At 42.9% G+C, this 23092-nt stretch overlaps 1 protein-coding gene across 1 annotated transcript in view; it reads left to right on the forward strand.

Moving 5' to 3' along the window:
- Positions 1-584: 584 nt before the first annotated feature.
- Positions 585-23092, forward strand: part of LOC147438895 (uncharacterized) — a 36481-nt gene continuing 13973 nt past the window's right edge. Inside the window, exon 1 of the mRNA XM_086483940.1 lies at positions 585-1123. Within this exon, the coding sequence (XP_086340066.1) occupies positions 585-1123 (539 nt within the window). The remainder of the gene's footprint in view (positions 1124-23092) is intronic.

Raw genomic sequence — 23092 nt, forward strand, 5'->3', positions numbered from 1 at the left:
ACATCTTGATACTCTAGCTAGCCGAGGCTTCAAGAGAAGTAACAAGTGCACAGGAAGCAAGGGAGCGGATGGAAGACGACTTGGAGGCGGCTAAAGATGAGCTCATTGAGCTAAGGGAAAGAGTCGAGCTCCAAGAAAGAACAATCACTAGACTCAGAACTACCCCTAGAGCTAGCAGAGCAGGAACCGAACAAGAGGGAGCTCTTGTACCAGCTCTGGAAGACCAGGTCCGAAGCTTACAAAGAGAGCTAAGATTAGAGCAAGTGCAAAGGTTGCACATTGCGGAGGGATCATTGGCAGCAGAGGAGAGGCTCACTTTATAAAATCAAACACTAAGAACAGAGAATGAGACCCTCCGCAAACAGCTCCAAGATCTACAAGAGCAACAAAGAAGAGAGACAGAGACACCACAAGAAGAATCAGGTGGAGCAGCCATAGAGCTACCGGAAACTGGAGAGGCAACCACAATTGAAGATCCAACCCTAGTTCAAGAGGTGACCTCAACTTCAGGAATCTCTGAAGAAGAAGAACAAAGGCTCCATGACCAAATAGAAAAGTCAACAGAGGAGAGTGCCAAGGCGGAAATGGAATGGGAGAGGAGACTCCTAATCTCCATTAGACTTCAGGGACTAGACACAAAAGTGTTCCATGAAAAGTGGATGCAACCCAGCCTACCTTTCCCTTCGATGAAGTTTGAAGTGTTAAAAACGAAAAAGAAAATAGAGGAGGAGCAGTATGTCGCTCTTTACGAAGGCGACATCACAAAAGAGGAACAATCAAAGAAGATTGTAGATTCGCAGCTTAGATGGAGGAAAGGTTGGCTGAACAAATACCCAGCCTACCTCATCTACTTGGTAGAGGCACCAAAGGAAATTCGGGAGGATGCAACCTTCTGCCCGGTGCCAAGAGTCAGAAGCTGGAAAGAGCATGGCAGGATTGCAGAAAAGAAGCCAAATTGGCTTAATTACCCCAGGATGCCAGGACCAAAGGCAGGAGAGAGAATAGGTAAAGCCTACATGGTGAAAACCCTAACGGGCACCATCAAGCTCTTTACTGGCTCTCCTGACCTTTCGTGTCAGATGCTCAAGAAAATATGCAGGACCCTCTTAGCTTGCATTGAAGTGTTCGTGCCAGATAAAGCCACGACCTCGAGTCTACTATCGACGGCCGACACAATGACTGATATGATGTATGATCTTTCATTGCAACCTTCTCCAAAAGTGTTGCACCTCCTATACCAGAGGATTATGTTTTTGCCTAGCTTCCACATGCAAACATTCAAAGAAGCTTTCTACACCGGATTTTTCACCCACGAAAGTAAAATATTCGGCCAAACCTTGACCATCGGCAACCTACGATACGAATCACATTTGCAGATGCTCAAGACGACAGGACTTTATTGACCAAGCATAAAAGTCATGTCAGGGATGACATGAACGCGGAGGGGGGGAGTGTTGAGCCAGCAGAGGATCACACCCACATTTTTCCTCACACTCATCATTTTTGTAACCATTGATTGTAATAAATGTCTTTTCGACATTGATTTTGAATTGATCCATTCATTAAGTAACGGGACTCAATTGAGTTTCCAGCTTGTAATCCCGAAGTAATTTCACTCGCTGATGTAATTAGTTAGAGATGTTCTCACCTCCAAGGCTGAGGTATATAAGCCAAAGTTTTGTAACCTAAAGGAGGATTCAGTTTTTAATCAAAGTGAGTTTTTGAGCGCCGTGACTGTATCTGAGAGAGTGAGAGAGAGAGAGAGAGAGTCTTATCTACTTGCTACGCGAGCTACGGAGCCGCCATTGGAGAAGCGACACCGCCATTGTGTTAGCAACGGCGAGAGCTACACACTGATACCAAGAGTGCGCGCTATCGGCTTCTCTGTGTGGTAAGTTCCTACGAGCTTCGGTGTGAGTTTTCTTCCAACTCGTATGTCGGAATAGAGCATGCAGCATATCTATAGAACCACAACGAGTAGAGCTACACATTAGTACCATCGGGGTCAAGTTTCGGTCACCTGTATTTTTCGGCCTGTCTTCATACGCATTTACCGCACGGAGTAGTTATAGGTTGATTTTGCAGTTCAAGTCTTTAGGGTGTTGTTCTTACCTAGTGCATAGACTTCCCCTTGAGTTTGAGATCGATTCAATGATTCTAGATCCTGTTTCGTATAGCATTCGTTCGTAGTACGGATTTCAGTCACTTGCGTATTTTAAAACTTAGATTTGATTTCCTTAGTAGTGATTGTCATTAGAAGGTCGAGTAGGTGATTTGACACCCACCTAGATGTTTCTATGCGCCTGCGGGTCAAGCTCCGTCCTCGTCTGACAAATTCTGTTGTTGGTTGAGTTCTCGCTATTTAGCTTCCGCTACGGAGTAACCGGCTTAACACTTGGCGCCGCTGCCGGGGACGAGAGCCCTAAGTAGGTGACCTTAGACTAATCCTACGAGGTGAGTCGTATAAACTACTTTGTATACTTTAGTTAGAAAAGATCTAGGAGTGGTGGACTCCGAAGATCTCGAGAGATACTAGGAAGTGGGGTATTCCTGGGTCTTCCGTGTTGACAGTATTTTTAGTTTAGCTTAGATTTGTTGGTTGTTTTGTTGGTGTTGAGTAGTTGTTGATAGAAGAAGAATTTGCTAGTCCGTGAGTGGCAGTGGATCTCTTTAAAATCACAATTACCAAACCCATTTTATGATTAGGAATAGCTTAGGTAGGACTTCATTTGATCCTGATCTAGAGCTAGTAATCATTGGAATATTTGCTTGATATGGTTGATTGCTTGTTAGATCACTAAACCGTCGAGTTAGTAGTGAAACTTGCAATAAACAAAAGTGAGAGAAATTTTCTATGTATCGGGGAGTTGCTGAGCACTAGAGAAAGCTTTAGGAAGGATTCTGTGCCAAAAAACTGGAAATCTGCAACTTTAGACATCATACGCGTATGATGTCTAAATGACCAAACAGAGACCAAAACAGAAATTTTGACTTTACCAGAGTATTCAAAAGGGGGGTTATACCCTAATTTCAACTTAAAACAAGAGCATTAACACTCAAAGAAACCCAAAAAGACAAGTCGGAGTCCAAGAAACGCAAAGAAGAGGAAATGTTGGATTCAGATCTTGTTTTTACATTCAAACCTGACAAAAACACTTGAAACTCAATTATAAACATTAGAGAAGGCTTAAAACCAAGAATAGTCAAAATCTGGGACAAAAGACATCATACGCGTATAATGTCTTTTGGCACATCCACTGCTTATTTTTTATATCTGACCTGACAAGATTGTTACAAGCACTCTAGGAAGCATAAATATCAAGTTTTGACCCAAATTGATGAAAAAGACATCATACGCGTATGATGTCTTTGACCTAATTTTGGACATATTTTGATACTTTGCCAACATAGATCCATTGTAATAGCTGTCTAGAGGTTATATTTCAAGTTTCATCCCATTTGGATCACAATTGACCCAAAAAACAAGTCAAAAGCGGAAAATTGCCAAGAAAAGCCTAAATTAGCCATAACTTGCTCAAACAGAGTTCAAACTGAATTTTGTGAGTGGAAAGAGCATAAGGGGGCTACTGAGAGTGAGCATAACCAAAATAGTCTAAATCTGTGAAAAAAGACATCATACGCATATAATGTCTTTTTCAGCATAACTGCAACAAAATTCTCACTTGATGAAACAGAAGTTGTCCAACTGACAAGATTAAACAATTGACAAAGTATCAATCAGTTTGGATCAATTCTGACCACAAAAACTTGAGGAAAACAAATTGCCCAGACGGAAAACATAAAGTCCTTTAGGGGAATTGATGAATTTGAGATCGGGCAGGAACCTCCAGAATAACCAACCAAAACAAGGGGAACCAGCAAGTGTCATATCAACCGAGGGAAGTGTAAACCAAAGTTGGGTGCAACCATTAGAGCCGATCTTTGAAGGAAGTGTCTCTGATACTTCTTCGGAGAGATCTTACGAGATTTTCACCGAACACGTGGAACACCTGAACCTGAACAACAGAGAAAATATGGCAGCAGGATCATCAAACCCTTCCGCCACAATGAAGCTATTGTTCATAAAATATCAGTACGACAATGAGCAAGGTGCCAAGATCTACAAGGATGGAATGGACCGCTATTGTGTAAAGATAGAGGAGAGACCTAGTGAGTTCAAGGACTTAGTGCCTGTGAGCTATAGTGGAGATAGATATCTAGATGACGAGGGTACCATGTACTTGGTAGTCCGAAACCCTAACATTGTGGACAAGTGGGGCTTGATGGGCACCAAAGCCAAAGTAGATGAAGAACTTGAGGAAAAAGCACCAATAATGAACTTCCCTGATGCGAGGTTAAGAAGAGAGAATGAAACTACAAGGATCAACACTGATAACATCTATGTGGGGCTATACAAATATAATAATGGGGAGCAAGATCTCTATTATAGATGTGAAGAACCCTACACCGGAGAGTTGACAGACCAAAAAAGACTTTATGTATTTACCTACACAGAGGGATTGGAAGTGAAAATTGCCGCTTACGACAAGTATGGGAGGCAATACTCAACAATGGGCAAGAAAGAATTAGAAGGATATACATACTTTAGGGGACCACTACATCAGTATTATGTTACTTCTAGCTCACAAAGACCAGCACCAACAAATGGAGTGCAAAACCCAATGACGACAGGAGGACAAAGAACTCAGGCTGCTGACTCTTTCAGTCAACCTCAGTACTCGAAACCCGGACCAATGGGATCATTACATTCCAGAGAGTCAATGGATACGAATCGAGGTAGTGCAGTTCCAATCCCCACGTATACCACTCCAGGTCCAAGGTTCGAAGCGGAACCATCACAATTACCTCCTAGTAGTAGATTCAGAGCAGGGGAACCGACAAGGGTAACCCATGAGGTCCATGATGCTAGAGAAAGCTTTAGCCGGGACACAGGAGCAATGAGATTGGTAGCAGACCATAGACGTATGAGACTATCTCAAGTAGCGAAGTGTATGCCAAAGAAGTATGGTGGTTCAGGAGATCCGTATGCACATGTGTCACTCTTAATGCAAGTCTTAAGAGCTGAGCAGATAACAGATTTCCATACACAATACGAGGGATTTGGTCTTACTCTAGAAGGTACGGCATTGACATGGTTTCAACCACTGAACATAGGGGGATTCCATGACATTGACCATTTGCTAAGAGAGTTTGCTGAGGAATTCTCAAAACGAGGGATTAAGCACAATACGGTCTCACAAATATATGCTTTTAAACAGAGAGAACACGAAAAAGTGAAGGAAGCTTCACTTCGCTTCAAACAATACATTGAGAGATGTCCTGTACGTGAACGACCACAAGATGACAGACTATCTGTTCTCTTTATTGAGGGACTGAGAAACGACACTCTCAAGAAGGACTTGCACTTGAAAGCTTGTACAAGTTTCGAGCAAGTAACGAGAGAGGCATTGTACTTAGTGGATAACTGTACGGTTTATGGAGAGGTGTCAGCGGATACAGATTTTGCATCCAGTAGCTCCTCCTCCGTAGCGAGCGAGACTAACACTAAAAAGAATGTTCAAACAACAACCATGCCAAATGTAGAGCAAATGATAGAAGAGGCTCTAAAAAGGATGGCACCATACCAAAAACCATTGCCAAAACCGCTGAAATGGTGTGCTATTGAGCAAAAATGGACAAATCATCCAACAGAGGAGTGCTATTACAACAAAGGGTATGTAAGGGAGCGTCAGTATGCACCTCCTGCTCAATTAGCACCACCTCAAGTACATCCAGTACCTCGATACCCAACGGGAAATGTACCAGGACCTATGGGGATAGAAAGACCGCAACCGGTATTGGGACAACAACCACCTTTACCAGGAGCAATACCAGTAAGCATTAGATATGCATCAACCTTAGAGAATCAGGAAGAACAAGCCTTAGTGCCTGTTCAAGCCTATTATGAAGAATCTAGTGCACACATGTCTCCAATTGTGTATTACCCACCAGAAGAACCCAAACAACCAGAACCATGGGGCATGATTGGGAATGTTGAAACACCAGCAGTTACAAGTGCTTCTGATGAAGAGAGATACAATTTGGACGCAAGAACATTGATGTTCATAGCTCATGGAGGGTTAACAGGACAAAGACCATCCTATCCACAAAGGACGAATCAAGTGGGACCAAGACCAGCACTAGGACCCTGTTACAAGTGTGGAGGTGACCATCTGATGAATGTTTGTCCACATACGGAAATCATTAGAATTAACGCTTATTGCACTGAGTGTGGGGTTACTCACTTCATTGAGGATTGTTCAAAGAATCCAAACAAAGTGCAAAAGACGACATTGAATATGCTAGAAACTATTCCTACCAGCAGTGGGTCTGAAAATGAAACTCTGATACCAACGCAAGTTGTTACTAGAGCTCAAGCTAAGAAAACCACTAGAGACGCTTGCTTGTTGCCAAAAAACTTCTATCATTAAAAAGTTTCCCTAGAAAGTAGATTTTCATGAGTGTAACCAATAATTTGAAAGTCACATTCCCTTTGAAACCAACCATGGTAAGTAGATTAAAAAATCACATATCCGTCAGCCAGTTAACAAGTCAAATTACGTTATCCATCAAGCCATGTATGTCTGCTTCCAAAAAATAGTGTAAGCATTTACAAACATAAGCTTCAACCAGTTTTTCAAGCCGAACAAGGGGCCGTAAAAACCATATTATTCTAGTCTCGAATCCCCAAACAAACCTTTTGATTTACTCAAGATGTGTCTATAGTAGCTGCTAGTTCAATTCCCAACATAAGAATAACCAACAGTTTAGCAAAAACATTATTGTTGCAACCAACCAACCAGTAAAACAAGAGTCAGTCGTCGAGGGTAAACCAACCAACCAAACCATATAATTGGCCAACCAGTCAGTAATTCTATTAGTGTTGCAGCCAAACAGCAACAATACAAGAGTCAATCAATGATAAACTAACCAACCAAGCCATATAATCGGCCAACCAGTCCAACCAACCGGCCAGATAGCACCAAGTCCTTCACACAGTCCATATGTTTTTTGTACACAATAGCTGGTGAAAGACATAAAAGAGAGAGAGAGAGAGAGAGAGGATTAACCGCAATAGCCAGGGCCAGTAATGTACAGCAAACATTACTCCTTCCCATCATAAGAATACCCAACAGTTTAGCAAAAACATTATTGCTGCATCCAATCGACCAGTAAAACAAGAGTTAGTCAAGGGTAAACCAACCAACAAAGCCATATAATCGGCCAACCAATCAGTAATTCTATTAGTGATGTACCCAGCCAGCAATAACACAAGAGTCGATCGAGGATAACCCAACCAACCAAGCCATACACTCGGCCAACCAATCCATCCAACCGGCCAGATAGCACCTAGTCCTTCACACCATCCATATGTTTTTTGTATACAATAGCTGGTGAGAGACATAGAAAAGAGATAGAGAGAGGATTAACCGCAATAGCCTTTCGTCACTTGCGTATTTTAAAACTTAGATTTGATTTCCTTAGTAGTGATTGTCATTAGAAGGTCGAGTAGGTGATTTGACACCCACCTAGTTGTTTCCATGCGCCTGCGGGTCAAGCTCCGTCCTCGTCTGACAAATTCTATTGTTGGTTGAGTTCTCGCTATTTAGCTTCCGCTAGCGGCGTAACCGCCTTAACATGTGGTAAGTGCTGTGAAGATAAAAGCTTTCAACACTGAGGTAGAGGTAAATGTTTTTGTAATGCCTACTAAGGGGGAGGGCTATCCATTAATCTTGGGAAGGCCATGGTTGATGGCCAAAGGGATTATACCCTTAATGGAGCTCCCGCCTTGCTTCACTCTCACCACCTCACACTCACCTTGTTGCATCAACTTCACACTATGAAATGTGTGTAGAAATGGCCTCCTTTTATAAGCCATAAGGGCTGCCCTCTCTTATGAGAGACAGCCATGTGTAGCCGCCCTTGTGCGAATAAGTCCAAATCGGACCCTCCAATCCGCCCATGTGTGGCCACCCTTGAGAAGACAAGTCCGCTTTTGAATTCGGCCACCGGCCACCGGCCATTGACTTCCGGCCACCGGCCAACCGACCGGTTGTTTTCCGACCACTTTCCAGCCGTTGTCCGGCCATAATATTCCAGCGAAGAAGAATATTCCGACGAAAAAAGTCTCGGGGGCCTCCGCCCTTGAGGCCTTTAAAGTTGCCCCTGATTCTTGTCCGTGAAAATTTTGGTTTCCGGTGAGTGATTTTCCTTCACGCACGATGGATTCTCCTCATAATGGGGGCCTTACAAATGTGCGCTTTTACCACAGAAAATTACAAAGGGTAAATCAGGCTCCATACTTAACAATCTCCCACTTGGAGACTGATCTCCAAACCAAACCTGTGATTGCTTTCCATTCTGGCTTCTTATCCTTGAATGCCGATTGAAGATGAGCAAAAGCTCAACTTCTCCTTGTTGACCACCTTTGTAAACATGTCTACAGGATTTTCACTTGTATGCACCTTTCCTAGCTTTAGCTGTCCCTCTTCCAAAAGAGTGTGTATGAAGTGATATCTCACCTCAATGTGCTTTGTCCTTGAATGAAAGGCTGAGTTCTTCGCAAGATGGATAGCGCTTTGGCTATCACTGTACAAAACACAATTGTCTTGTTTGAATCCAAGCTCTTCTAAGAATCTGTGAAGCCACAGAATTTCTTTGCTTGCCTCCGTCATTGCTACATACTCTGCTTCCGTGGTAGAAAGTGAAACCACTTTCTGCAGCTTTGAAGCCCAGCTTACTGCTGTGCCTCCAACCGTGAACACATAGCCAGTAGTGCTCCTTCGAGTATCTTTGTCACCTGCCATATCTGCATCAGCATACCCTTCTAGAAAAATATGAGTTCCTCCAAAATACAAAGCATTTGTTGTTGTCCCTTTTAGATACCTAAGTATCCACTTCACAGCTTGCCAATGCTCTTTACCTGGGTTGTCCATGAACCTACTCACAACTCCCACTGCATGTGCAATGTCTGGCCTTGTCCAGACCATAGCATACATTAGAGAACCTACCGCTGCAGCATATGGAACTTTAGACATATAGGCTATCTCCTCTTGTGTCTTTGGACACATATCCTTCGTTAGTTTAAAATGACCAGCCAAAGGTGTAGAAACTGGTTTTGCATTTTGCATTGCAAACCTTTCTAGTACCTTCTTGATGTAATCTTCTTAAGATAGCTTTATTGTCTTCTTCGTCCTGTCCCTTGATATTTTCATACCAAGTATCCTCTTTGCAGCACCTAAATCTTTCATTGAAAAAGATTTGGACAGCTCCTCTTTTAGGTCTTTGATGTCCTGCATGTTAGCACTTGCAATCAACATGTCATCAACATACAACATTAGGATGATGAATTTCCCATCTCCCAAATTCTCCGTGTAGACGCAGTGATCCGAGTTGCATCTTGTGAATCCATGATCCAACATCCATCGATCAAACTTCAAGTACCATTGTCTTGATGCTTGCTTTAAACCATACAAGCTCTTCTTTAATCTGCAAACCATTTTCTCCTTACCTTTTACTTCATACCCCTTTGGTTGAAGCATGTAGATTTCCTCCTCTAAGTCACCATGAGGGAATGCCGTATTTACATCCATATTTACATCCTCTGGAGGTCTACTTGCTCTTGTAGATCTTCGGGGAATAGGTTGAGGCTCTTCATTTGGTTGACGTTGTTGCACATTGTCACCGTTTGCAATCCTTGAGTCTTCACCATCCTCAAGCTCCATGTACTCATCACCTGTTTCTTTTGTTTGTTTTCTTTCCAAGTAATCTTTGTACATATTTTGTTCGTTAAAAATTACATCCCTACTCCTTAAGATTTTACCATCTTCAGGATTCCATAGGCGATACCCAAAGTCTCCTTCTCCATAGCCAATGAAGAAACACTTTTTGGACTTTGCATCTAACTTTGATCTTAGGCTTCTATCTATGTGCATGAAAGCCTCACACCCAAACACTTTGAGAAATGCATAATTCACCGGTTTACCTGTCCATGCCTCTTCTGGAACTCCCCCATCCAATGCCGTTGAGGGTGACCGATTGATTAAGTACACAAACGTACTTACAGCTTCCGCCCAAAGCTCAAGCGATAGGCCTGCAGGTAGCCGCATGCTTCGTGCTCATTCCATGATTGTCCTGTTCATCCTTTCCGAAATCCCATTTTGTTGAGGTGTCCTTGGGGTTGTCCTTTGCCTCCGAATGCCATTGCTAGCACAAAAGCTTTCAAAAGCTTGGCTGCAATATTCGCCTCCATTGTCGGATCTGATGCATTTAACCTTGGTACCTGTTTCATTCTCCACAAAGGATTTCCACCTTTGAAATATGGAAAATACATCGGATTTATTCTTCATGACATAAACCCATGTTTTTCTAGTCGCATCGTCTATGAATGTTACATAGTACAATGAGCCACCAAGTGATGGTGTACTTGCAGGACCCCAAACATCAGAATGAACCAACTCAAGTTTTTTTTTTTTCCTTTCATTTCCTGATTTTTGAAATTTTACCCTCTTTTGTTTACCATTAACACAATCTTCACAGAACTCTAAGTCCACTTCTTTCAAACCTGGTAGAAGCTTCTTTGTTTGAAGGATTTGCATTCCTTTGGCACTCATATGCCCAAGTCGGTAGTGCCACACCGCACTGTCAACTTCTGTAGTTGCTGCACAAGCTGAAGCTTGCGTGCTAACAGTACACAAGTAAAGTGTACCGACTTTTTCACCCTTGGCAACCACCAAAGATCCCTTTGAGATCTTCCACCGTTTGTTTCCGAATGCAATGTTGTGACCTTCATCGTCCAATTGTCCTGTAGAGATCAAATTTTTGCGAAGAGAAGGAACATGCCTAACATCTTTAAGCTTCCATTCATTTCCATTAGCAGTTTTGACAGAAACTGTACCTTTGCCGACAATCTCACAAGCTTCATCATCTCCCAAGTATACATACCCAAAATTACCTTTGGTGTAGTCTTGGAAATGTTGCTTGTGTGGTGTCGCATGGAATGAAGCCCCGGAATCTACTATCCAAGAATTAGACACATTGTCTAATGAGAGAATTAGAGCATCTTGCTCTACTTTACCTGCCACATTGGCCTCCGATGTTGGCTTGTTGTCTTGAGACTCTGTCTCCTTCTTCTTCTTGGACCAGCAATCCTTCTTGACGTGGCCCTTCTTGCCGCAATTCCAACATTCAAGAACTCACTTTGTGTGTGACTTACTCCGCCTTGAGCGATCACGACCCTTTTGGTTTTTGAACCTCTCCTTAAGCCTTCCTCTTGTTTCCACTGATAGTGCAGCACTTGATGATTCTCCTGTGCTTCTCCTTGGCATTTCCTCGCTTAGGAGAACACCCACAACATCATCAAACTTAAGAGTATTTGTGCCAGAGATAGAATTACTTACAGCCATCACAAGGCTGTCCCAACTATCCGGTAGAGATGATAGTATAAAGAGAGCTCGCACTTCGTCATCGAAATTGATTTTCACTGATCGAAGTTGACTCATGTTTGTGTTAAAGTCATTTAGGTGTTCTGCAACTGAACCATTCTCTGCCATCTTTAGATTGAACAAGCGCTTCATAAGAAATACCTTATTGGATGCCGATGGTTTCTCGTAGAAGTCGTCAAGTGACTTCATCAAGTCCTCCGTGGTCTTTATCTCCGAAACATTGAAGGCCACCATTGACGCCAAGCTTAACCGGATTGTTCCCAGTGCCTTTCAATCAAGGACAATCCATGCTTCATCTGCCATTGTTGCGGGCTTCTTCGCAAGACCGCCTAGTGGCAAATAGAGGTCCTTCTGGTAGAGATAGTTTTCAATCTGCATCTTCCAATGTTGGTAGTTTTTGTTGTTGAACTTCTCAATCTTGAGCTTCCCTTCCTCCGCCATAACTCCCACTCAATTCAAGGAATCCTTTCCTTGAGATAATTTAGCTACGAGCAAACCTTGCTCTGATACCAGTTGTTAGGAAATAAGACGTAGCTAAATAGATAATTGAGTAGATTACTTAATGGAGAGAGATAGATTTATATACACGAGATTATAGAGTAGAGAGAGAGAGAGAGAGAGTACACACGATATACGTGGTTCACCCAATGTGGGCTACGTCCACGGGAAAGCAACCACTCAATGGCTTTAGTACTTCAAAACAAGAAGTAGTTTACAAAGGGATTATACCCTTAATGGAGCTCCCACCTTGCTTCACTCTCACCACCTCACACTCACCTTGTTGCATCAACTTCACACTATGAAATGTGTGTAGAAATGGCCTCCTTTTATAGGCCAAAAGGGCTGCCCTCTCTTATGAGAGACAGCCATGTGTAGCCGCCCTTGTGCGAATAAGTCCAAATCGGACCCTCCAATCCGCCCATGTGTGGCCGCCCTTGAGAAGACAAGTCCGCTTTTGAATTCGGCCACCGGCCACCGGCCATTGACTTCCGACCACCGGCCACCGGCCAACCGACCGGTTGTTTTCCGACCACTTTCCGATCGCCGTCCGGCCATAATATTCCGGTGAAAAAGAATATTCCGGCGAAAAAAAGTCTCAAGGGCCCCGTCCCCGAGGCCTTTAAAGTTGCCCCTGATTCTTGTCCGTGAAAATTTTGGTTTCCGGTGAGTGATTTTCCTTCACGCACGATGGCTTCTCCTCATAATGGGGGCCTTACAATTGAGCGCTTTTACCACAGAAAATTACAAAGGGTAAATCAGGCTCCATACTTAACAAGTCTTCCACTTCTGAGGAGGAGACCACATCCACCGACGAAAGTGACAATTCCATCAATGTGATGGGTATCATCATAAAGAATCCACAAAGGGTAAGCACAACTGGTGATCCGTTACCAGAAGGGCAACGCAATGAAAAGGAGAGCAAATCACCTGGCCTAGGAGAAAGTAGGTTAAAGGGTATGTTGTCCACGGAATTAACACTTGAGGAGAAAGATAGTTTTTTGCAAATGTTGATGGGATTTCCTGACCTATTCATTGACAACTATGAAAGAATCACAGGTATTACAGTGGTGGAACATCATATTAAGCTGAAGGAAGGGGTAAAACCAGTTGTGCAAAAGCTACGATGACTGGGGGTCATACAAGAAAAGGCACTCCTGGCCGAGGTAAGGAAGCTGCTGGAAGCAGGTTTCATCTATCCTATAGAAAACTCAGAGTGGGTGTCACCCGTAGTAGTGATGCCTAAAAATAATGGTAATTGGAGGGTTTGCATTGACTACAAACCACTAAATGCAGCTACAAAGAGAGACCACTTTCCTCTCCCTTTCTTGGATGAAATTTTGAATGAAGTAGCAGGTTTTGAATGCTACACCGTGTGTGATGGTTATCCTGGATATTTTCAAATACGCATAGCCTTGGAAGATCAGCTAAAAACCACTTTCATCACGCCATGGGATTGTTTTGCATACAGCATTATGCCATTTGGTTTCACAAATGCACGTGCCACATTCCAAATATATGTCACATATGTCTTTCAACTGTTCTTTGGAACATCCATAAGAGTGTTCATTGATGATTTTTGTATATATAGCTCTCACATTTCACACTTAGAAAAGGTAACTGAGGGTTTGGCCAGGTTGCATAGCCTAGGCAAGCAATTAAATGTGGACAAATGCCACATTGGGGAGAGTAAAGTCATTCTATTAGGCCATGAAATTTCAGCAAAAGGTATCAACGCCGATCCAAGTAAGGTGTCCGCACTCATATCCCTACCTTCACCAACAACCGCACGTCAACTGGTCTCTTTTTTACAAAAGGTGAGGTACTTCAGTAAATTCATACATCTACTATCACAACTTGTTCTACCACTGCAACAGCTCACTCAAAAATCAACTTTCACCTAGGATGAGGAAAGCGAACATCACTACAACAAGGTAAAGGAGGTCTTAGCCACCCTACCAACTATCTCACCACCCAAGTGGGATGAAAAATTATATGTCACCTCAAGTGTGGGTGATGACTGATTGGGGGTTGTGCTACTCTAAAAGGATACAACAACATCTTTCATGAGGCCAATTTACTTCTCTAGTCGAATGATGACAGCAGCAGAGAAAGGTTTCACCCATGTAGAACACCTAGTCCTAGCTCTTAGATTTGCAACTACAAAGTTTAGGTCATATTTGCTGCCTAAGCAATTTGTGATTCTAACCACAGATGAGATGTTTCCCTACGTTGTACAACACATGGATGTGTCTGCTAGGATTACAAAATGGCTAGTTCGTCTGCAAGAAATTGACTACACGGTACAGGTGGAAAGCACGACAAGGGCAAGCTTGGGGGGACTCATGACCTACCAAGGCTTTGAGAGGAAGGAGAAGCAATCTAAAGGGGAAGAAATTTTATTACTTCTAGTACCACCGATGGTAGAAGGAGCACACTCTCTCTGCTTTGATGGAGCCTACAAGCGAGCATCCGACAAAGCAACTGCAGGCATAGTGGTCTTTGATAGCAAAGGTATCAAGGTATTTTCGCTTGGCCAATTGTTAGATTCACATTCTAACAATGAAGCTAAGTATGCAGCACTAACCAAGGGTTTAGAATGGTGCGTCTCGCAAGTGGTAAAACGCCTTAATGTATTTGGGGATGCTCTACTTTTGGTAAGGCAAGTAAATGGAGTATGGATATGCAAGAATCCTAGCTTGAGGACTCTCTTAAGCGGTGTAAAAACCTTGTTGGGTAAGTTTGAAGAAGTTCAGATACACCATATCCCAAGGGCTCCAAACCATGAAGCAGATGCCCTAGCAAGTGAAAGATTGCAGGAAGTGGTGGCTGGGGCTATAAAGCTAAAGCTCCCTCTATTTCAAGGTAGTGATGCCTTACCTGACATCATGCATTGTTTGGAAACAGGGGAATGCCCATCGGATTTAACAAAGGGACAGAAGCAATGGCTGATGCAAAAGGCCACAAGGTATCGGCTCATCAATAACGGTTTGTATTGTAAGGGTAAGGACCAAATACTTAGGAAGGTCCCTCTCTCGAATGAAATCACGAGAGTAATTGCTAGTTGTCATGACGGGGTTTGTCGTGGTCATTTTGCCCTAGACATAACAAGTAGGAAAATCTTGCAGGCTGGCTTTGTATGGCCTAGCCTCAACCGAGATGTACACCAATGGTGCAAGACGTGTAAGTTGTGTCAAAAGGCCAACACTAGGTCACTTATGCCTGAACCTCAGACACCTATCCTTTTATATGGACCGTTTTAAAAGTGGGGTATCGATGCCATAGGACCATTGCCTAGGGCCAACTCGGGGAAATTTTACATCATCATGGGAGTCGACTATATGACTAGATGGGCAGAAGCTACAGCCACTACTAGAATCACAACGGTAGAGGTAGCTAAGTTTATCTACAAGCACATATGTTGTAGGTTTGGCACACCATTAGAGATCATCTCTGATAGAGGGCCAGGTTTCAGAGCAGACTTGGTAGGAGAATTAATGCAGAAACTTGGCATTACAAGGAGGCACTCTTCACCATATTACCCTCAATGTAATGGCCTAGTTGAAAAGGTGAATGGAATGGTTTCTAAAATTATTACCAAGCAGGTAAACAATCATCCTGGAGACTGGGATAAGTACCTACTACTAGCTTTGTGGGCCTACAGAACCTCATTTCGTACATCCTTGGGATTCACACCGTATCATTTGGTATTTGGTAAGGAAGCAATCTTGCCCATTGAAGTGCAACTACAAAGTCTCAGAGTAATGGCAAGACAACTTCAACAGCCCAACATGCATTTGAGAGATCACATCATCAACTTGGAAAGACTACAGCTACAGAGAAGAAGCAATAAATTATTATGCAGCACAAGCAGAGCACAGACGTCTTAGCTTTAACTAGCATCTTCGGCAAAAAGAATTAAAAAAAGGAATGTTGGTGCTCCGCTACAACAATCGCTTCGACACTCACAAAGATAAGAAACTCCTACTCCGATGGGAAGTCCCTTTCATCATTAGGAAAAACTATGCCAATGGAAGTTACCAGCTTATGGAAGCTGATGGCAAACTTTATAAAACCAAGGTAAATGGGTTGCGGCTCGAACCTTATTTTCTTCGATTTTATCAGGCTCCACCTATCGACATTCGTGATGAGGATACACCATCAACCTCCACCTCCGACAGCAATGATCAAACCGATGAGTTAAAGGCATGAATGCCCCTAACCTAAGGGAGAGGGCTAATGACGTCGGGTTATCCGCACCGGCCAGAGAGATGAGGTTCTAGGAAACAAATGACGGACGCCATTTTTTCTCCTTCAAATTCTCTCTCTCTTTCATTATGATCCGCACTCTCTCTCTTATTCCCCCCCCCTTTCTTTGCCTCGCACACGCCTCTCTCTCCTCCCCCTTGTTTTCTTCCCACCGGCAGGTTGAGCCCGATTACCCATCTCTCCCCTCTCTCACTACCTCCATCCCCCCTTCTTTCTCTCTCTTTTCTTCCTCTCCCTCATTGTCTCTCGCTGTGTGTGAACAACCCATAAGAGGACAAAAATAATGCAACTCTCCCTTTCCCTCATATCCCATCCTTGACTCCATTAAACTCCCCCCCCCCTCACTCAGTGTCGGCCGAAAGCAGCCCTACCACCCCCCCCCTATCTCTCTCTCCCTTGCGCGTCCTCTGGACCAGCCCGCGAGGGTGCATGAGATCAACTCTCTCTCTCTCTCTCTCTCTCTCTCTCTCTCTCTCTCTCTCTCTCTCTCTCCCACTCCAGACCACAAGCCCGAAGGCCACCGTACCTCACTGAGGCCCTCTCTCTCCTATCCACACACACACACACACCTACTCTCAACTCCCACACCCTCTCCCTCACCTTCTCAGCCCCGCCATCCCCTCTTCCCCTCGCTCCCTCTCTCACACTCTCTCTCTCTCGCTCTCGGTGTCGGCACAGATAGCCAGCAGATGCAAGTTTACTCTCTCTCTCTCTCTCTCTCTCTCTCTCTCTCTCTCTCTCTCTCTCTCTCTCTCTCTCTCTCTCTCTCTCTCTCTCTCTCTCTCTCTCTTTCTCTCTCTTTTACCTGCACACACACACTCACCCATATACACACACAAAATCCTGTATATATATGCACATACACACACAAGCACCGACACGTATAAAACACACATACTCATACTCTCAAACATACGCATTCATATTCAATGCACACACGCATACACTCACGCACATATATATGAACACGAACACGCAGGCATATACAGACACACAAAGAAATAAAAAAATGAAGGAATCGACGCCAACGGAAAAAAAGAAAAGGAGGCTAACTCACGCATTGCCAACACCAAAACAAGAAGTGGCGTCGAAGGCATGCCCCAGCCATCACCGAAAGGAGGTAACACAAAACATCTCGGCTTCTCATGAAAAAAACCGACTCTAGCAGCACTAAAACCTCACACCGACCACCCGAACCATCGACAAAACCCTTGTAAATGCCCCAAACCCCACTTTTCCCTAATAACCTATAGTGTATTGTAAAAAAAACTCTCCCCAGTCCACTCTTTCCTCTCTCTCTATCTCTACCTTCTCTCTCTATCTCTCTTACTAGAGAGGCATCTAGACCTTCTACAGCGACCAGTGGATATTTGCAAGGACCATTAGGTAAGGACCACCTCTCAAGCCTATATAAAGAGGCCTCCACTTAGCACCAAAAAGGACACAAGTGAAGGATGAATACACTAGCTCCATGCACTCTACATTGTAAGCACCACTAATCACATAATGCACCCCAAGCTAAATAGCTCATGGCATCATGTTGAGTTGCACGCTTGGGCATTTTAGCATTGGCAACACCACTATTTTCCCCACCATGGTTGAGTTACTAGTCACGACCACTCCATGCACATAAGGTAGTCACTACACTCCTGCCAAGCAATATGAGCATGCTTGGATTGAAGGCATCAATGCCATGTTACCTTGGCCCGCTCTCAGTTGGTGATTGATGTCGTCGGTGGCTGTATCGTCTCGATGTTTTCCCTCAACTAACCTTCCCGCTAACTCCAACTTCGCCATGCACCATATGGCGCTTGCATTCCATGATGCATCCCTAATGCCAAGAGCCAGGTTTGTAGTCATCAAGACCACCACTTGTAAGTATCATCATCGTCAATAAAAGGGTGCCATGGTTATTTGATCTGTGGGGTCCATTCTCTATTTTGATTTTCCATAGTTACGGGATGTTTCGTCTCTTGTATATCGCCATGCTTGTGCTCCATCACGTGCGATCTCTCCAATCAGTCAGTGTGCCCTATTCCGACCTTGTCACATATCTCCCTCATGCACACACTAATGACTAGTGATTAGGCATCTTTTACATGTGGACATCTGTTATACCACCATTTCGTGTTGATTACCTAGAGGGCATCTCACTTCTGCTACCCTAGGTCATGAATGTTTGTGTCCTAATCGCACTTCTGCTAGGTGGTGCCCCTTCCTACCTATAGGATCGCTCCTACCTTGAGATGATGCTTGGGGATGTTCAGGCTATGTGTGGTGTAGAGGCTATCCCATATGGCATGTCATTTTTGGCCATCAGTGTGAATCCACTCCAAGGAAAAACCTCAAAAAAATACCTTTCACCATCAGTCATTGCCTTTCACTAAATTCCTATTTTCTACAAGTTTTTTTAATCTCTTGTAAATAAAGATACATCAATAAATACAAATGATTACCCTCCTCATTTGATTCTCTATATTTTCATATATTTATACAGCTAACACTATTCTAGATTCTATGAATTAATTATATACTAATCAGTTTTTTTCCATCATATCCATATATTATATGTGTGCATAATCCACAACCATGCATGTTTTCAAACCTCTAGAATTCTATTAGGTTATCCATGCAAGGAGGGGCTCACCTTTGGAGCCTTATGCAAATTCAACAAAAGGGAACCACTAAAGACTTTTTTGTGAAGAAAAATAGGCATTTTGGTGGGATTTTTTATATCTATCTCCACTCTGAATTTGAAGCGGTGACTAAAAGAAAAAATGTGGACCAAGAGTTGAATAATCAACTCAAAATTTTGATAATTTTTGGAGCTACCATCAGTGAGATATGATTTTTTTTGTGGACTCTATTCTGCCCAATTTTCTCACAAAGTATCCCATAAGTTTTCTCTCACCTCCTTTCCTACTTCCACACACACACAATCATTTCTCTCTATTCCTCACTCAAACTTGCAACTTCCATGGTTTTCTCTCACGCTCTTCACCATTAGCCTCCCCTCTCACACCCGTAGCTCTCTTTTGAAGCTCTACTTACATCCACCATCTCCATATCTCTCTCTATTACTCCCATATTACAATTTTATTCTACCCTTTCAAGAATGCAAAAAAAGTCAGCAATCCAACCATACTTAATCTCTACAAAATAGGAGTTTTTCATCAACAAACCCCTCATTCTCTTTGTGGTGATTTGACTATGGTGGCGGCAAAAGAAGGAGAACGGCGATCACTTTCGACAATCTACGCAAGGGTAAGTCCAAGATTTCTCAAAGATTCACCATCTCAAGGGTACACCCATCTCATTCACTCCTCTAAATAGAGCCCTTTTCCCTTGTAAATGGCATGGTCTCTACACTATTGCTCACTACTTTGAGCGTACCATCATTCTTAGTTGTAGGGAGAGAGAGTGAGCTCTCTATAGACCGTTACTTGTGGTAGGAAAGCTTCTTTGAGCTAGTTGTAGCATTGCAAGGGAGTGAGTGATTCATAACTCCAATCAAAGTTGTACCTACTCTTGCACATCAATTGAATCAATAAGTTGGGTGCAAGCGCGGTTCAAAATTCTCTTGAGTCTCTCCAATTCACAATTGGCAATTTCAATTTATTTGGTTTAAGGTGACAAATTTTCATTTTGAGATTCTTGTGTAGTATTTGCTTGTATGTGACTCAAGAGCTCTTGTGTTTGTTTTGTTGCTTGGGAAAACATTATAAGAGGGTTGTACGGTGAGAGGGTTCCCATAACCCTAAGATAATGTGTAGATCTCAACATCATCAAACTTAATTGTGTCTCTTGACTCTCCTCCAAGCTATTTATACATCCGCATCAATCATTTAAATTGAAGCTTAATTCTTGCACAAATCTGTCTCTCTCTCTCTCTCTCTCTCTCTCTCTCTCTCTCTCTCTCTCTCTCTCTCTCTCTAGGTGTTTGGTGTGTGTATTTGTAGCATTGATATTAGTGTTAGTGTATCCTTCCTTCTCACTTGTATTGCTCAAGGATTCTACTCTTCGGTGTCCTAATTCACTCTCTAACTAGGTGGTGCCCCTTCACTTGTTTTTGGCTACGGGCTTGTCCTAATTGAGCAACATAGGAGCCTTGAGGGGTGTTTAGAAGTTTCCTCTTTTGTTGCCCGCCGCCCCGGACCGCCTCATCACATCCATGTTCTCAATTGTATATAGAGCAAGATTCTTGATGGTACACAAAGGTGAAGGATGCCACTGCTATACTACTCCACTTGCTTGTTGGCTTAATAGGGAAGATAATGTTGCAAATCTGGAGAGGGAAGTAGATCCTCTCTAGAAATCTTAATGGAGAAGGAGCAAGAAACCTATTGAGGAAAGAAAGAGGGATGATCTAGCAGAAGAATATTGTGCAGATCTTCAGCTTTAGGTAGAGGTGTTTAGTAGGTCCATAGAGAAATGGAGAACTTCAGCTTGAGGAGGGAGAGGAGGTTCAAACTTTTGATGTAGAGCTTTTGGGAGGGAAAACTGAAAGGAAGGAAAGAGAAGCAATTGCAAGGTGAAGTGAAGAGAAGTGAGAGATGGTACAGTAGAGGGACAGAGGGAGGGAATGATCAACAGCTTTTTGAAGGGACCCCCTTTTAGGAGAGGGAGGGGAGAAATTGGCAGCCACTAGAGAGAGAAAGGATTGGTTTTTACTCAGCTATTTAAAGAAAAGTTTAGTTTTTTGAATTTAGAGATTTTCTCTTTATATTTTATAAAAGAGTACAAGTTTGACCACTTACTTTTAGGCCCTGCCATACCCACCATTTCAGTGCACATGGCATACACTCATTTGCCCCTTCCATATTGTCATAAAATCTAATATCTAACCAACTCAAATTATTTTCTCATATTAAACTGATCATTTAATGTGGGAGAATAGACGGGAACAAGGGTTAGAATATAGAAATATAGAAATTTACTTATGGGTCTGTCTCAACATGGGGCCAAGGCTAAAGGGGTCCAAATGAAAGATGGTATGTTAAAGAGCAATGCTACCTAATGGAGCTTAAAGACCTTAGGGTTAGCTTCATTAAATACCTCCAAAAGTTAGTGTTAAAAAGTCCTTTAACCTTAGGCAAGCTAGGACTGCCCTTTAGGTGGGAATCCTACCCAAGCATGAGGTGCTTGTCATGCTTGCTAACTAAGGTGCTTAAGGTGTTTTTGGGAACCTTTCCCAAGCTTGAGATGCTTCTCATGCTTAAATGCCTAAGGTTCTTGAAGTGTTCAAGTCAAACACGATTTCTCAAGGGGCATAAATGATTTTCATGCTTAAATGACTAAGGTGCTTGAAGTGTTCAATTCAAACATGATATCTTAAGAAGCATAAAAGACACATTTCAAGATCCTTCCCATTTGGCCCTCATGATGTGCTTGAATCCTCTTGGATAGGCTTTAAAGGGGTCCAATGAGAATTTAAATGCATAAAAAATAAATAATTAAGTTATTTCTCTCAACGAGGAAAAAGAGGACACATGTCCAAATGATATAATCAAATAATACGAGAGAGAGAGAGAGAGAGGGAGAGAGGTGGACCAAGCATGAGAAGGGGTATACTCCTCCCACACCCACACACACACTCTCACGTTGTTAGGCGCACTTCTAACACCCCGTTTTTTGTAAATTTGTACGTACGGACATGACGCCCGATGTCAAAAGGGTGTGTGGGCTTTCTTTTTTTGGGCTTTTTAGCTTACTTTAGCAAGCACATGTACATGCAATGCAAGTCGCTAGTCTAGTGACAGCTGTTGGGCTACTGTAAGTGCCCGTGACTGAGTTTTTTGAAGTGAGACTTGTATATAACTTAAACTCATCTACAAACTTAAAAAATTTTAGCCAAACTCCAGAATTTTGCAGGTTTGAGCTCGTTGTGCCTCCTTGATGGTTTCTGTTGCAGTTTTTGCCCTCACCTTGCCTACTCTACGTGTAGTCGTGTTGGGACAGCTCCCTGTTCGCGTCAATTTTTCATGTAGCGGCATGTAGATTCAAATTTGGTCATCTTCAGCTTTCTCGCCAGTCATTTTTCAAGCTTTCTCTCAAGCTTTAAAGTGCCCCAATTGGAGTTGTGCTCTTCAGGTTACGACTAGTTCTCTGCAGGGTTATGGCTATGGCAGCCTAGTGGCAAATTGTGTGCATGCAGATTCGGAGGGCATGTATGTATGAATTGTGGAATTGATGTTGACGTTGTGGATTTGTGATGTCCAATGGTGAAAGGGGATGCCCTTGTATTCATATGCATTGGTCAACGTGTGTTGTAAATCCATGCTTTGGCAAGGTTTCGCTCCTATGTGACGTAGTCTCTTGGATGGGTGACGGCTAGTAAATTCCCAAGGGGACTACTCTTGTTGGACTTGTGATGTTTCAAAGGGATTTTCCAAAGCTTTTGGTGTTGTTGTAGTGCTCTTTCAACGCTCTTGGGTGACATCGCTATAGAGGTGTTTCGGTTTGCTTGTTTCCCAACAACGTGAAGTGCAAAGTGCAAGAGCTCCATCTTCTTCTCCAAGGTTGTTGAGAAGTTGAGAGCCTACACTAAGACTCTTGGCTATGGAATGCAAATGCAACCAAGAGTCATGCTTCAATGCTTAAGCTTGCCATCTTCTTCATCTTCATTACTATGCTAGTATGCTATGCTAAGCAAGAAGAATGATGATAAGTGAGGAACTATTTCTTTCTCTTATGAATGATTCTTCTTCCTCCTCCCTACCCTCATTCCCCGCTAGCTCTCTCCACCTTCGAAGGTGTTTGAAGCCTTGGGAAAGTTTATGTTATGCTCGTGATACATGAAGTTTTCCATCTTCATTGCATCA

This window comes from Adiantum capillus-veneris, chromosome 16 (genome assembly GCF_014529385.1).
Source record: "Adiantum capillus-veneris isolate H3 chromosome 16, ASM1452938v2, whole genome shotgun sequence".
Lineage (NCBI taxonomy): Eukaryota > Viridiplantae > Streptophyta > Polypodiopsida > Polypodiales > Pteridaceae > Adiantum > Adiantum capillus-veneris.